At 40.0% G+C, this 13531-nt stretch overlaps 1 protein-coding gene across 7 annotated transcripts in view; it reads right to left on the reverse strand.

Annotated features, from left to right (window-relative positions):
- Positions 1-13531, reverse strand: part of TSPAN4 (tetraspanin 4) — a 359373-nt gene that overhangs the window by 57966 nt on the left and 287876 nt on the right. For 6 of the 7 annotated variants that reach the window (XM_064657620.1, XM_064657621.1, XM_064657623.1 and 3 more), the window contains one exon: positions 702-776. The exons of the other annotated variant lie outside the window; for it this stretch is intronic. In XM_064657620.1, coding sequence (XP_064513690.1) covers positions 702-776 — 75 coding nt within the window. The remainder of the gene's footprint in view (positions 1-701; positions 777-13531) is intronic. 7 annotated transcript variants of the gene reach the window in all.

Consider the following 13531-nt stretch of genomic DNA (forward strand, 5'->3'; position numbering starts at 1 on the left):
GTATTTGACAATTTTGATTGAATAGGCAGGTTGCACAGAATTATGCCCTTGTTTTGGATTTATTAATGTAAAATATTTTAAAGGAAAATTATTTTAAGGATACAGATAATTCAGATAGCCAATACTGCCCTTACAACAGAAGGAACAATAGTCAAACATAAGTAAAATTTGAAACCACAGACAAAAGCTTTGTTTATTGAACTTTTATATCTTTACCTTGGCTTTCCATTAGATTCTAAGTACACATGTGCTGTAAGAACCAATGTGGAAAGATAATGAATTTTGTGCATTTGGCTGTGCTAAGGACACCTCCTTTGTAACAACATCAATGTGGCTTTTAAATTGTACACATTTTTTAAAAATCCTATTCATTCTGATGGGTGTCTCTTCCTACATGCTCTTAGTGAGGCTCATTCACTTCTTTTACTTTTTGTGGGGGTTTTGGTGTTTGTTTTGTTTTTTGTTAATGACAGATGCACTTGGCAATCTCTGTGACCTTGAGCTGTACACATGAGCAAGCAAGACAGCCCAGTCCTGCAAGGCTGTTTATGCATTCTGAGAGAGCCCCTTCTGAGAGGAGTGTCTCAAGGAAGACAGAAGCATGATGTGCATACCAAGCCAAGTGCTTCATGATTTATTTATAGGGAAAAGGGGCATATAAATTTGCTGAAGGGGAAAGAAAAATGAAGAATTTGACTTACCTTGTCGGTGTAGACGAAGAACAGAATCACAACAGTGAGTTCCAACAGAAATATAATTAACAGCATGATAAAAAACTGTCAAGAGAAGAAGGGACAGGGGATAAAACAAAAGCAAAAGCCATCAACATCTATTTCAGCTCTTTCTGGATGCACAGTAAGTACATTCAGCAGATCATGCAGACTGGGGAGTGGGAGTCATATAGGCAGCAAGATACAAATCCGCTGCAACACACAGCAACTGAGAAAGCAGGTAAAATAGTAGTCAGGAAATATGATGGTATCTGTGCATACATATGGCTCATTTATACCACTGGTTTCAGTGGGACAGCCTAAAACCCCCCAAAGAGCAAGCCAGTGCTGTGTTTGACAGCAACACTTGAGGACTCTTCCCACACTAGGTTTTCTTTTTTTTTCCCCATTGGATATCATCAGTGCTACCAGTGAGATATCCAGTGATACCCAGTGATATCCAATGCTACCAGTGAAATCCACAGCTTCAACTTCCCATTGCAAGAGAAGGTAGCCTGGGCCATAACCCATGAAGTCATAGCTCCTTTCAATGGGAATTGTGAGAGAAGTGAAAAGTATACCAAGTAGCCTTAGAAGCAGTTTCAGGTAGCTACACAAATCACCCGTGAGTTTCAGTTGAAAGGGGCTGATTTGTACTGAAGACATCAAAGCAAAGTCAGTCCACCACCTTCTCTTATTAGCCATGGAACTGTCTAAAACCCAGTAGTCAAAAGCTCAAAGGAGTGGATAAAAAACTTTTAACGTAGGGATTTCAGGTAGATTCTCTAAAGCCCTCAGCTTTGATCGACTTCAGTGAGAGAAACTGTTGGCAATGCCAAACACTTCTGGAAAACCATATCCTCTGCATTTTGTTAAGATGCTGGATGGGTCTGCAGCAGCATCAACACAGTAGTTGCACAGGACTTTAGAATGAATGCTATCAGAGCAACTAAATGAAACTGAGTTTTGCAAAGATAGGTAAAGGAAAGAGTAATTTTGGAAATATTTTAGGCTCAGGCAAAGGTCCTGCTCTCTATAACACAAACTCCACACACTTAGCAGCCTGTAAGCAGGCTGGAATTCTAATACTGAGCAACACTGACTTAATTAGAATCTCATCCCCAAGAGAAAAAAACCAGCTACTGTCTCTTTAGCTTCAACCAAAAGGCTGCAAACTTATGAAAGTTTAATAGCTACTAAGCCTTTATCAGAATTTCTGCACTCCCTGGTAAGTCAAACCCAAACCTTTGAACCTATGGATTTCTGTGACTGAATGGAGGGCAAAAGGTCAAGAAGGGGAAAATACTTTTCTCCTCTTGTAGAATTACTGTGTCTACAGAAATCATTGCATTTTGCCCTGTGAATCTTAAATTATTTATTTTCAAATCTTCATCACCAGTATTGTCACACCTGCCTGACCCTAATACTGCATCCTATTACTGCCCAGTTTTGAATCACAGAACCCATTTATGCTCATGATCCAAGCTGATTTCCATGTCATTACCAACCAACACTGACCTTCTGTATGGCTTTGCAAACCAATCTTGGTGCAGCTTGCTTACTTTTTACAATTTTAGCCTTCTGCATAGTATTAAATGAAATAGGACAAAGCACATCACTCTCTGCAGATATGCACAGATACTTTGCTCTATTCATTTGGCTGCAGAGCACTTTTTTGCTCATCTGTAAAGCATTGCTTTTCCAAAATGTGCATGTGAACACCACTCTCTCCCTGTGAAACTCTCAGGCATAGCTAGGATTGCATTAGACAATTTCTAGAACAAAGGAAGGGTTGATACCAATTATTAACAGTGATCAGCATTTCCTACCACAGGATCTCAATTTCATCAGCTTATCGTTTTGCAAAACCGTAATTGTCTGTGTTTATATATTCTGCACTTGTTTCTGTCTAAAGGATAAAAGCTTTTGAAAGAATATCAAAAATAGAACTTCAATTACTTTTAACAATGAAGCAGAGCAAAGTATGTTATTCTGCCCAGGTTAAATTTCTGGTGATTTAATTTGCAATCCTGTCATACCGCACTGTTTAGAGCAGGGACCCAAACCAGTATGGCTCCATTTCAGGCACATGCCTTTTGTCTTACCCAACTATGAGTGCATTTTTGTGGGAAAGTTATTACCCTTCAAAAAACTGTATTTCACACATCCAGTAGAGATGAGAGGGCTCAACAGCTAAAACCTGCAAAGTGTACAATCACATGCTCACGCATGACCACAACCCACAGACCATCCCACAGAGACTCTTTTCTGCTCCTGTGGTGCCCACGCTCACCCGTGATGCCTTTCTGCCATCTCCCCAGAGCCAAAAGCCTCCAGTCCCACTTCACAGGACATGACCTGAAACATTGGGTATGTCCAGGAACTGGAATAAAATTCAGGGACCTGTTTTTCCTTTGCTCTCAAGAAAGCTTTTCCTCTCTACTCTGCGCTCAGCAGCATGGGGAAAGTACAGATGAAGCCAGGGAATGACTTTGCAGGAGAAAGGGGAGCTTAAGGAAGAACATTTTTAACAGCAGATGGAGAACGGTTTGTTTTAGGATATGATCTGGCAACCAGTTTTAGAGAAACTGTACCTACAGGCAGCAGCCAACTGAGGCAGGAGACACCAGACAGTGGCAAGGCAGGGACAGAGGACACCTGCACACATGGATGCCCAGGAGGGGTAAGGCCTTTGAGAGGATGATGGCATGGGGAGGACCCTATGCTGGAGCCAGGGGAAAAAAAAGCAAGAAACAAGGAGTGGCAGAAAAAGGAAAGTCCCCTGCACTGACTCTCATGACTGAGGACATGACATGTACAGCAAGTGAACTGGAGACAAGGGGATGTGTCATTATTTCTCAATACCAGGAACAGCAATTAAAAGTTTATCCTAATTCACAATAAAGTAAGTGAAGTTTCACAACTCAAGAGTGTTTTCCCCTGCAACACTAACTCTGCTAAAACCGCCTCATCTTCAGACTGGAGCAGGCAGCTGCTGTTGCCAGCCATGCTGGTGTGTTCACCAGCAAAAGGAGGGTGGACCTTCTGGCAAAACCATGATGGTGCTCCTGCCTTAGTTCATACGAGAGAAATACGTTTGACATTGTCATCATAGAAGGTGACTTGACTCTGCTAAAATTTCAGAGTCAAGCACTCAAAATTTAGGAAATATGAGAATAAAACTCCTCTCAGTGATGGTTATGTATCATGTCTAAGTCTTTTCCTCAGAGGTTCCTCCAAGCTGGCAATTTGGTTTCATGCACTGCAGATTTTGGAAGTCATACAGTGAACCAAAACTAATGTACGCTGTTCAGAAAATCAAAACCTAGATAAGTAGGATTATCCTTTATCTCCATTTAAAAAAAAATTGGTTTTATAGAAAACATCTAGTTTTATCTTTCTTACCATTTGCATTCATTGACAAAGCCCATGCAGTTATATCACAGATAACTAATATGTATTAGCAATCCCCCTGTGTGCAGACACTAGGGACCTGCACTGTATCTTTTATTACAAAGGTAAATTATGTGAGGTCAACTTTAAGCTGTAGGGTTAAAATTCATCGTCTGGTAAAAGTCACAAGCACCTACATGTCAGCACATGTGTCTTCCCCCTCTAAAGAAGAACCACACCTGAACTCAAATCAACTCATCGCCAAGCAGAAATCAAGGCTTCAGACTGAGCTGGCTGCAAAGCACAGCCTGCACACTTCTGCACATTTTCTGACTCACCATACTATAAAGTGCATGCATGGTCATATGCACAACCTGTTCATCTATTCCCACAGCACCTTCCAACAACAGTTCATTTTCAGTTCAATCCTTAGTGTCATTCCAAAGGGAATGATGCACAATCTGTGGCCAGAACCAGCTTGGCACATACCATTCAAATTTAAAAGGAAGGAACATAAATCCACTGAAGGCTCACAGCACCCAAACCCCCACCACACTTGCTGGAAACTCTCACAGCTCCTTTTCAATTGAGTTCTCTCACTGTGGTGATAAACACAGAGAAGAATAAAAATTAGGTTTTTTTGGTTCACTGGGGCTGTAGGCTGTTGGTATAATAAAGATTTATGCATGGAGAAACAATTCCAAAGCAAAGCATTCATGTGAAACTCCATAAAAAAAGATTAATCTGACCTTGCACAGAGAAATGCTTTACCACACTACTTGTCAAACAGTGGGATACAACCTATAGAGGTTCAGTGGAGGGGTACCTACTCCTCAGCTTTTCATAAATTACACCTGAAATAACCTCACAGAAGTTTTGATCAGAAGTGAGGTAAGGTGATGCATTTTTGTCTACCACTGCTGATTCTGAACCCCTAAGAAAAACACAGTCAGTTTCTCAGCAGCTACCTTTATATTCTACAAAGCCTATGACTTTCTCACAGGTTCTCATTAAAGGAATAGGGAAAAGGCAGTATGCAACTGCTATCAAGCCTACCTGATAGATATGCACCCCCCTCCTGATGTCAGAGAGAAAAATCTGCTAGAGAAGAAGAGGTCCCAACTTTCAACTCCATCCCCGTTGGAGCTGTACCAGGCTTTTGACCCAGTACTTCCACTTTCCTTCATCCAGCCTCATAACATCAATGGAAGAATCAAGAACTGTACCCTACGTACATCATTTAAAGTATGTTTCCATCACAGCTCACAAAGGCACAGAACCAGTTAACTTTATTTCCTTCCCAAACAAACAAGATTCCTTGTTTTCTCAGATGTTACAGACACTTGCCTCTCTGCATGGTGACTGAGCACCACACCCTAATACACAGGATTGGGTCTTCTGCTTCCCCACTGCCTCTCCTTCCTCAATAGTTGTATCATGTTGCTCAAATTGCCCATCTCTCCATGTCAGGAGCAGCTGATCATCTCACAGTCTCCCAAACACAAAAGTGACCCAGTACAATGAAAACCAATGTGTGACTATGTTTTTAGCCTCCTAACATTTTGCTATGAGACTAAATGTGGTATAACTGATGGCAGAATCAAGACTGCTATGTTTAGACTGATTGCTGAAGTAATGAGTTAGTTTGATGGAGGTCTGTCTCAGAAGAAGACAGCAAGATCTAAGTGTGCCAGACTCTCTTCTCAACTAGCTAATGACAAGAGACAGAAGTTTCTTGCAAAGTATTATTCAAATTTTCTTCAACAAACAACATGAAAGTAGTAGGAAGATCCCAAAGCCAGCAGTCTCTTTGGAATAGTGAGACATTCCAAAACGATTCTAAAGTTCATGGCTTAGCAAATAAATTGTTTAGACTACACTGCATTCAAATTAGCACAACCTACCTAAGAGTTTGAACAAACTTCAACAGTCAGCATGTGCTGTTTCCCATCTCACAGTGCCTACACTGTTAAACTGTCTGCAAGGTGGACAGTCAGCTTCTTTTCTGACAGAGACAGTATGAAGTACAACACCATTAGCAGGTAGGTTGCACCTGTGAAAATGCTCTAGCAAGATAACTGCTCTTCACCTGCAGCAGCTCCCAGGATGCAGAGAAAAAAAAAAAAAAGAAGATTTACAGGCAGTGTTTCCTCTGTAACATCAACTGCAAGTTTGATATAGTCAAGGATTTTGCCTTTAAGTGAGGCTGGGTTACCAAGTCCTCACCGATAAGCTTTAATTTCAGTATTACATTTCACTTCCTAATTAATATGCACCTCAGGTAGAAGAAATGACATGAATTTATTGGGCTAAGATAGTTGGTCTTCATAGCCTGGGAGGGTTTTTAATTTGTCTGCCTGGTCCTAATGTATACATATATAACTTTGATATTCAAGAATAGACCAGCTCTGACTGCTAGAAGACAGAGTCTCCTAAAATCACAGAAACATGCAAGTTGTGTAATGACCTCTGAGAATTGTCAACCCCTTTCCAAACAGCACAGTCAACTAGATGAAGCTGTGCAGAGCTATGCCCAGTCACCTTATGAGCATCTCCAAGGATGAAGATGGACAGTCATCCACAGCCTCACTGGATACCTTTTTCCAATACTTGGCTATATTCACGATAACAAAAATATTCCATATCTCTAATTGCAATTTCCTTTGTTTTAACATGTGTCTGTTACCTCTTGTATGATCTCTGTGAATCCTTCCAAAAGCTGTATTTTCTTTAGATTCTACTGTAAGGTAGTTGAAGACATGAATAAAATATCTTCCTTGCTTTAATTTCTTAAGAAGAACAAACCCTGCTCTCTCAGTCTGTCCTTGCACATCATGTGCCCCATAATCATCACAGTGGCCCTCCACTGGATTCCTTCCCCTCTGGTAAGCACACATCTCTTCTACTGGGGAGCTTCCAATCAGGCTAAGCACTTTTGACGTAGCCTTATCTTATTCTAGAAGAAGGTGTTACTGTTTCTCCATGTCAAGAAATGTAAAGGAATGTGGGGCTTGGTATGGTCCACAACTACCCAATTATTACATTTATCTTTTTATTCTGATTTGAGACAAAGGCACATAGATTAAAATGGAGGTTCTCCACACATTTCAAACATCTCTGCTTGATTTTTAGATTACAATTTGATATGAACAGAAATACCATCAAAGATAAGTTTGATATCACAAACTCACATCCTGCACAAATCCTTCACTTCAGGGATAGTGTCCTATCTTTAACACTGAAGGTGTAATTTTTTTTAATAAATTACGTCAAACTTTTGCCTACTGTCATGGTAAGAAAATGAGTTCTATCCCAGCTGAAACTAGGAGACACAGAAATTCATAGAGTTCCAATAAAGTCAAAAGAACTTAATGGATTTTATAGCAGGCAGACTTTACTGAGTTGTCTGAAAATGAAGAACTTTCCCTAAATTTGTTTTGTAATTTTCCTGTTATTTTATCATAGGTTATATTATTTATATTTAAATAATACTTACTGGACTGAGTGGAGATGCCTCATTACTATGGTTGGCATTGTCCAAATCTTCTACCTTCTCTGCAGAAGTGTAGCATTCCCATGTCCAACCAAATTACAACACATGTATCAAACTTAGATGCATAAACTCGAGCACCAAAAGGGGTAACACTATCAGAGATTCTGAATGCTATAAACTATTGCCAAATTTACTGCATATTCCACACTTCGGAAAAAATCAAGCCACCTAAGAAAACTCTGAATCAATGCAAGAATTCCCGCTGAGATACTGCAAAAACTGGAGAACCACCCACTCTTTATAAGGGTCCTGTATTATTGCCAATATTGGATCTGGTTTTGTAAGCACAGCAATATGAAAATCATCCTGAAGCACTTTAAAAGGCTTCCCAGAACAGCTTTTTGCTAACATACTGGTACATGACTTCCACAGAATAAAAACTGATATGGTACAGTTTTTATCAGCATTCAAAAAAACCCCCAAAAAACCCCAAAGAAGCTTTCTTCCACTTTTGAAAGCAGAAGTGTTTCATGTATCACTAGTTCTCACGAGAAGTTTGATTTGACATAATTCCCCATAGGCATTTTGATCTGATATATTAATAGGAAGTGGGAACATTATGAAAGGTTCGTTTATTTTCCTTAAATTTTCTTTGATTTTCTTTTCCAAGGTACTGAGCAAGGAGAAGAGAACAGAAGAAAAAGTGCAATGGGAATTGTACTTGGAAGTGACTTCCTCTGCAGCCTGGAAGACTTGTATAGAAAGAGACAGAGCAGCGAATCAGAAATGACAGGACAGTGTCCAGACTAAAAATAACCGGAATGACAGTCAATAAAATGCCAGTGTATTAATCTACTACATGAACTTCAGAGCAGAAGGGAAAGGGCAGTTTGTTTCTATCAATTTCCCTCACAGTGGATTCAGACTGTACATCTCAGTACCAAAGTTCTTGCTGACACTAGGTTTGAATGTTCCTTTCGTTAGTTCCATACGATTGTTTTTACTTACCACCCTCTGTAGCACAATGCATGCTACCTTCCTGCCCACAGCATTTAGACTCCTTGAATATTTGTAGAAATGTGCCCCAGCTGAGCCTTCTCTCTGCCATGCTGTGCATATTTAGCTCTTTTATGCTCCCCTGGAAGTAAATCTCTTTAGCCTCACAATCATCTTTGTTTTCAGCATAAAAATGATAAGTTTCCTCATAAACTGTAAAAAGGCAGTAATATATATGAGCAAACTTATGAACAGAAACTCCATTATGAAAATGGCATGTATCTAAATTTGGTTCATCAACTATTAGTCTCTAAAAGCCTCAATAGTTAATTCATTCTAATTGTGACAAAGTCTTGCATGCTTTATGCCTGCTGGATATATAGTACATCTTTGTTTATGTTTGGACTATATTTTTTATGAATGTGCAAGAACTCCTGCTGATCAATAAAGCTCAAAGAAATCTGCAGTAATTATTTCTGGGAATATATACAACATATGCCATCTTAACACATTAACAGTGTTTCATTTTAGTCTCATTACTGCTTTCAGTTGGAATCATTCAGTCTTTCTGCATTAGAGAGTGAGAGTTGAGAGACTTGATATTCCCATACTATGCTTCAAAGGATTTTAACTGGCATTTTATGGTATTTTAGTAATTTTTCATATTCTCCAGCAACTGACTCAAAATCAATGAGGTGTAATCAAATATGAGTCAGGTGTCACTCTAATATCATAACAGTAGGTGGGTATAGGCCCACTTAACAGATCACAGATTCCTTAGCACAAACTGAGGACTCACTGGCCTTTTAAGGGTTGGTTCATCTCTTCTGCAAACATGCAGAAGGTGTGACATGACACGGTGTCAATCTTTACACTAGTTCAGAGAAAAACTCATTCTACTCATGAAGTACGAGTGGTTGTAGAAGAAACAAAACACTGGACTAGCTCTTACACGTCCCTGAGCCACTCCATTAATGACAAAGCAGCTGCTTGAGTCCACCTAACACAGGTAATGGATATAGTCAATACAAATAAAAGGCTCTGCCTTGGGTTTAATACAGTATTCTCCATCTATGGTGATGACATGCAACATTCGTTAGTGTCTAAACTTACACCTTTTACTCACACTTTAACATCACCTGCGTATTCAGTAAATGAAGCTTCTTCCCTGGGATATTTCTTGTCATCTGGAGAGCCAGCATGAAACAGGATTGAACAGCTCAGTGCCCCGAGAGGAGGAGGAGAGCAGCAGCGAGTGGTCCCCACACCTTCCGTGAGGAGTGAGTGTGCTGGCAGGGTTGGCTTCACACTCGTGTTCACACTGAACATCTGGCTGACCTCAAGTGCTGGGCAAACTGACAGAAATTTCCCCAAGATGATAAGGGCAAATGACACGACCATGCTGCTCAGCTGAAGGGGAAAAAAATTACTGTGAAATTCTGCAGTCCTCCCTTTACACCTCCTTACAAACCCTGAGCTAAGCTTGCAGTGGGACCTCACCTGTCAATTATAACAGTAGAAGATTTATCTTATTTCTAGGAGTCTCAAAACAGTGCCTAGAAACTGTGATGTATGTGTACATGAAGGAGATGGTGAGAAGATTGTCAAGGAGAGAATAAAAGACAAGGTAGAGTATTTTGTCTGTATTTAAATTCTACTGCTGATTTTATGCCCTGTTAGCTGTTCTCAAATGTGGTACACAGAAGCTGCTGCATCAGATGCACATGGGACAGTCTTTTAGTAGCTTAAAAAATGTACAAGTAGTCCGTTTGGCTTACCTAATTCTGCCTTTAAGGTGGTACTCTTCTCCTACTGGAGATCTGAAATGTTTATAGCACCAAATCAGCTCTGGCTACACCTTGTGTAGGCATCACTGATTTACACACACTAGCCTCCATTTCTTTACCTCCAGATTTGCATTTTTCTGAGGTGCAGGTAATTCTAATCCTTACAGGAAAAGAAGTCAATGTTGCTCTTCAATTTAGGATGCACTACTAAGGTGGTTAAAAATGACAAAAGAATGACTGGGAATACAAGCACACAAGCTGCTTTGGTAAGCCAATTGCTTTCTACCCGAGGAGAGAATTTTATTATCAGAAAAAAAATTATCAAATGTTATGCTCAAAAGTGACATGAATGTCTGCACAAGCAAGGAACACATAGGTTACCTGTCCTTTACTTTCAAAATGGGAGAAATTCTGTTGCCTTTCAGATCTTGCAGGTGATCCTAGGTCTAGAGCAAAAGTCTATCCAAAGCAGCAGAGGACAGTCTTACAGATCAGACAATAAACATATCTGTCCAGAAACTGCCAGCTCTGGCAGAAAACAGGCTTTCTTGAAAGTGTTTTCCAGACCACCATGTAGTCTTATGCTCTAGTTTTCCACCACAAGGTTCCTTAGATTAGTTAGCTCTCCTGGCAATTTGATGTGCAGTGACCCACCTTTAATCCTTACAGACAGTAGAAGGGCAAGATGAGGCTTAGTCTCTGGGTCCACTCTGGAAATGCCTCACGGACAGGCTTTTTTTCCAAGAAACCTCTGGCACATGAGAGTTGGTTGAACGCTGAGGTAAAAGATGGAACGAGGGAGGCTTTTCAAGTGCTAGAGGAACTTAAGCCTGCACAGGTCAGAGAAGTTGATGTTGCTAACACACTGCTAACAACTACCAGTTAACAGATTAATCAACAAGGAATTAGGAACTCGGAAACACTGACAGTCATTTACACAAACAGATTAAATCTTCAACTGATATAAATCAGTATAGCTCTACTGACTCCTGCACATGGTGCTGCCACACTGTTGGACAGCCATAAAGCAGGATCTTGGCACTACAAAAAGGAATGGGGACACTAGGAAAAGGTTCTTCACTGAGACAGTGGTTAGTCACCAAAACAGGCTCCCTAGGGAAGTTGGGCACCAAGTCTGTCAGAGCTCAAGGAGTATCTAGACTACACTCTTAGTTACACAGTTTAGTTTAGTTAGGCAGTCCTGTGGGGAGAAGGTAGTAGGACTAGATGATTCTTACAGGTCCCTTCTAACTCAAGATATTGTATGATTCTATATCTCAAAGCACATCAGGCACTAGTGGTATTGCATCAGTCTGTATTAGAAAACTAACCCTATGAGGTAAGCCCTTCCTACACACTGAGCCTAGAGTTGAGTCTAAAAAGAGGAGGCAAGGAAAACAGCTTTATTTTTTTTCTCTCCTCTGTTCCAAGATCCTTTGATTAACCACCAGCAGAGTTGAAGAAAAGAAGGTTCCATCCCCTCCTGAGTTGCAGTACCAGCCAAGCAGAAGGAGCTAAAAACTGAAAGGCAACAAAGAGCTGATTCTTCCTAACATAGACAACCAAACTAGGGGAGATTGGTGCTCAGTACTTACAGTCCAAACAGGGCTTTCATATGCAACACAGCACTACACAGAGAAGTGTTCATACATGATGTATAACGCTCTCAGGCTGTATATATGGCATCTGCCTGGACTTTGCCCTGCTTGCTGCAGTGGCTGCAGCTACCATCTCCCTGATTTTGCTAGTTTGATTGCTACAACACCAGCTCGTGCTAAACTGGAATGAGAATCTACTGTTTGATCTGTAGCATTTACTTACTGAGATGAAGTAATTCACGGGCTGTTTTTTTCCCATTTAGTTGCTTTGAAATAAATTCCCTGTCACCAATGAAGTTTAAATTATCAGCTCTCTGGATCCAGTGACACTATTGAAAACAGTAGGGTTTTTTAGTCTCCTTTTCTTTCTACTCATTAAGTTTTTCTTCATTTTCCTTATTGCTATTTCACTTACAGATGAGCTGGCTGAAGTTCAGAAAACTCTCAACAGCACAGTACAAAACATCATGGGCACTCATTTTCCCCTTGGACTATTCCGTAAATGAGACTCTTTTGATGTCTGGATAGTCACACAGATATGTATATAGCATCAGCACATTCCACAGTTGGTCCTGACCTACTATCAAGGTTTAATTTTGATCTTATTCATTCCAGCAACTGTGATGAACTACTCGCTATTAACATGAGGTCCTCATTTAAATTAAACTGAACACACAGATCTGTCTGTTATTTTCCTTCCCCTTCTCATTAACCATTGTTTCAACTTTTCTACTATAAAAATCAGAGTTATCCACAAATCAGCAAGAAGAGGAAAGTGGGTGTATCTAAGACATTTTGTTATTTATCTAGTCTGTGATGTGATGGAACATACCCAACACTGGTGCTTTATAAGAAGGCAGCTGGCTTTGGGTAATCAGAGAGGAATGAGCATTTTGTCTGTTTCAAGCCCTTTCCCCTTTCTAGTTTATTCTTGTGTAGGCAATGTGTGGCAAAGAATCCCCTCATCCTCTACCTTTTTTGACTGGATTATTGATCATGCTGCATCCCAATCAGGAGCAGAAGAATGTGTTCTTTGTATCAAATCACTAGGGAAAAAAAAACGTGTCGCAAAATCTGAGGGTGAAATAAAGAACTGCCTAAGGATCTTATTTCCTTCTAGGACCTGGGTTATTATTTAAGTTTCAACTGTACAGAAACACCTATACATGTATGCTGTAACAACCAAATAAATATTAAACTCCTTCCTTCACAAAGGGCCTGATACTGTTTTTTACCAGTATTACTGTGATTTTCTGGACCAAAAGTAAGTTCCTATTTGCAAAAAACATATGCACTAGACCATGTTCATCGACCCTTTCTGGCAGCTTCTCTAAATGTTCTGTTTCACATTTAACTGAAGGCAATGTTGCAATTAGGTTGATCAGCTCAGCTGGGACAGCCTTTGAGTGGAGCCCATGGAAAACAGCTAAGTCTGCCAATTAGGCACTTTCAACAAAATAAAAATTCAGAAATAATTTTGCTTTGGGATGTTTTTATTTATCATTTGGACACAGTCCATATGATAAAAGAAATCAAAATTTGTATTCCTATTAT

This window comes from Pseudopipra pipra, chromosome 6 (genome assembly GCF_036250125.1).
Source record: "Pseudopipra pipra isolate bDixPip1 chromosome 6, bDixPip1.hap1, whole genome shotgun sequence".
NCBI classification, from domain to species: domain Eukaryota; kingdom Metazoa; phylum Chordata; class Aves; order Passeriformes; family Pipridae; genus Pseudopipra; species Pseudopipra pipra.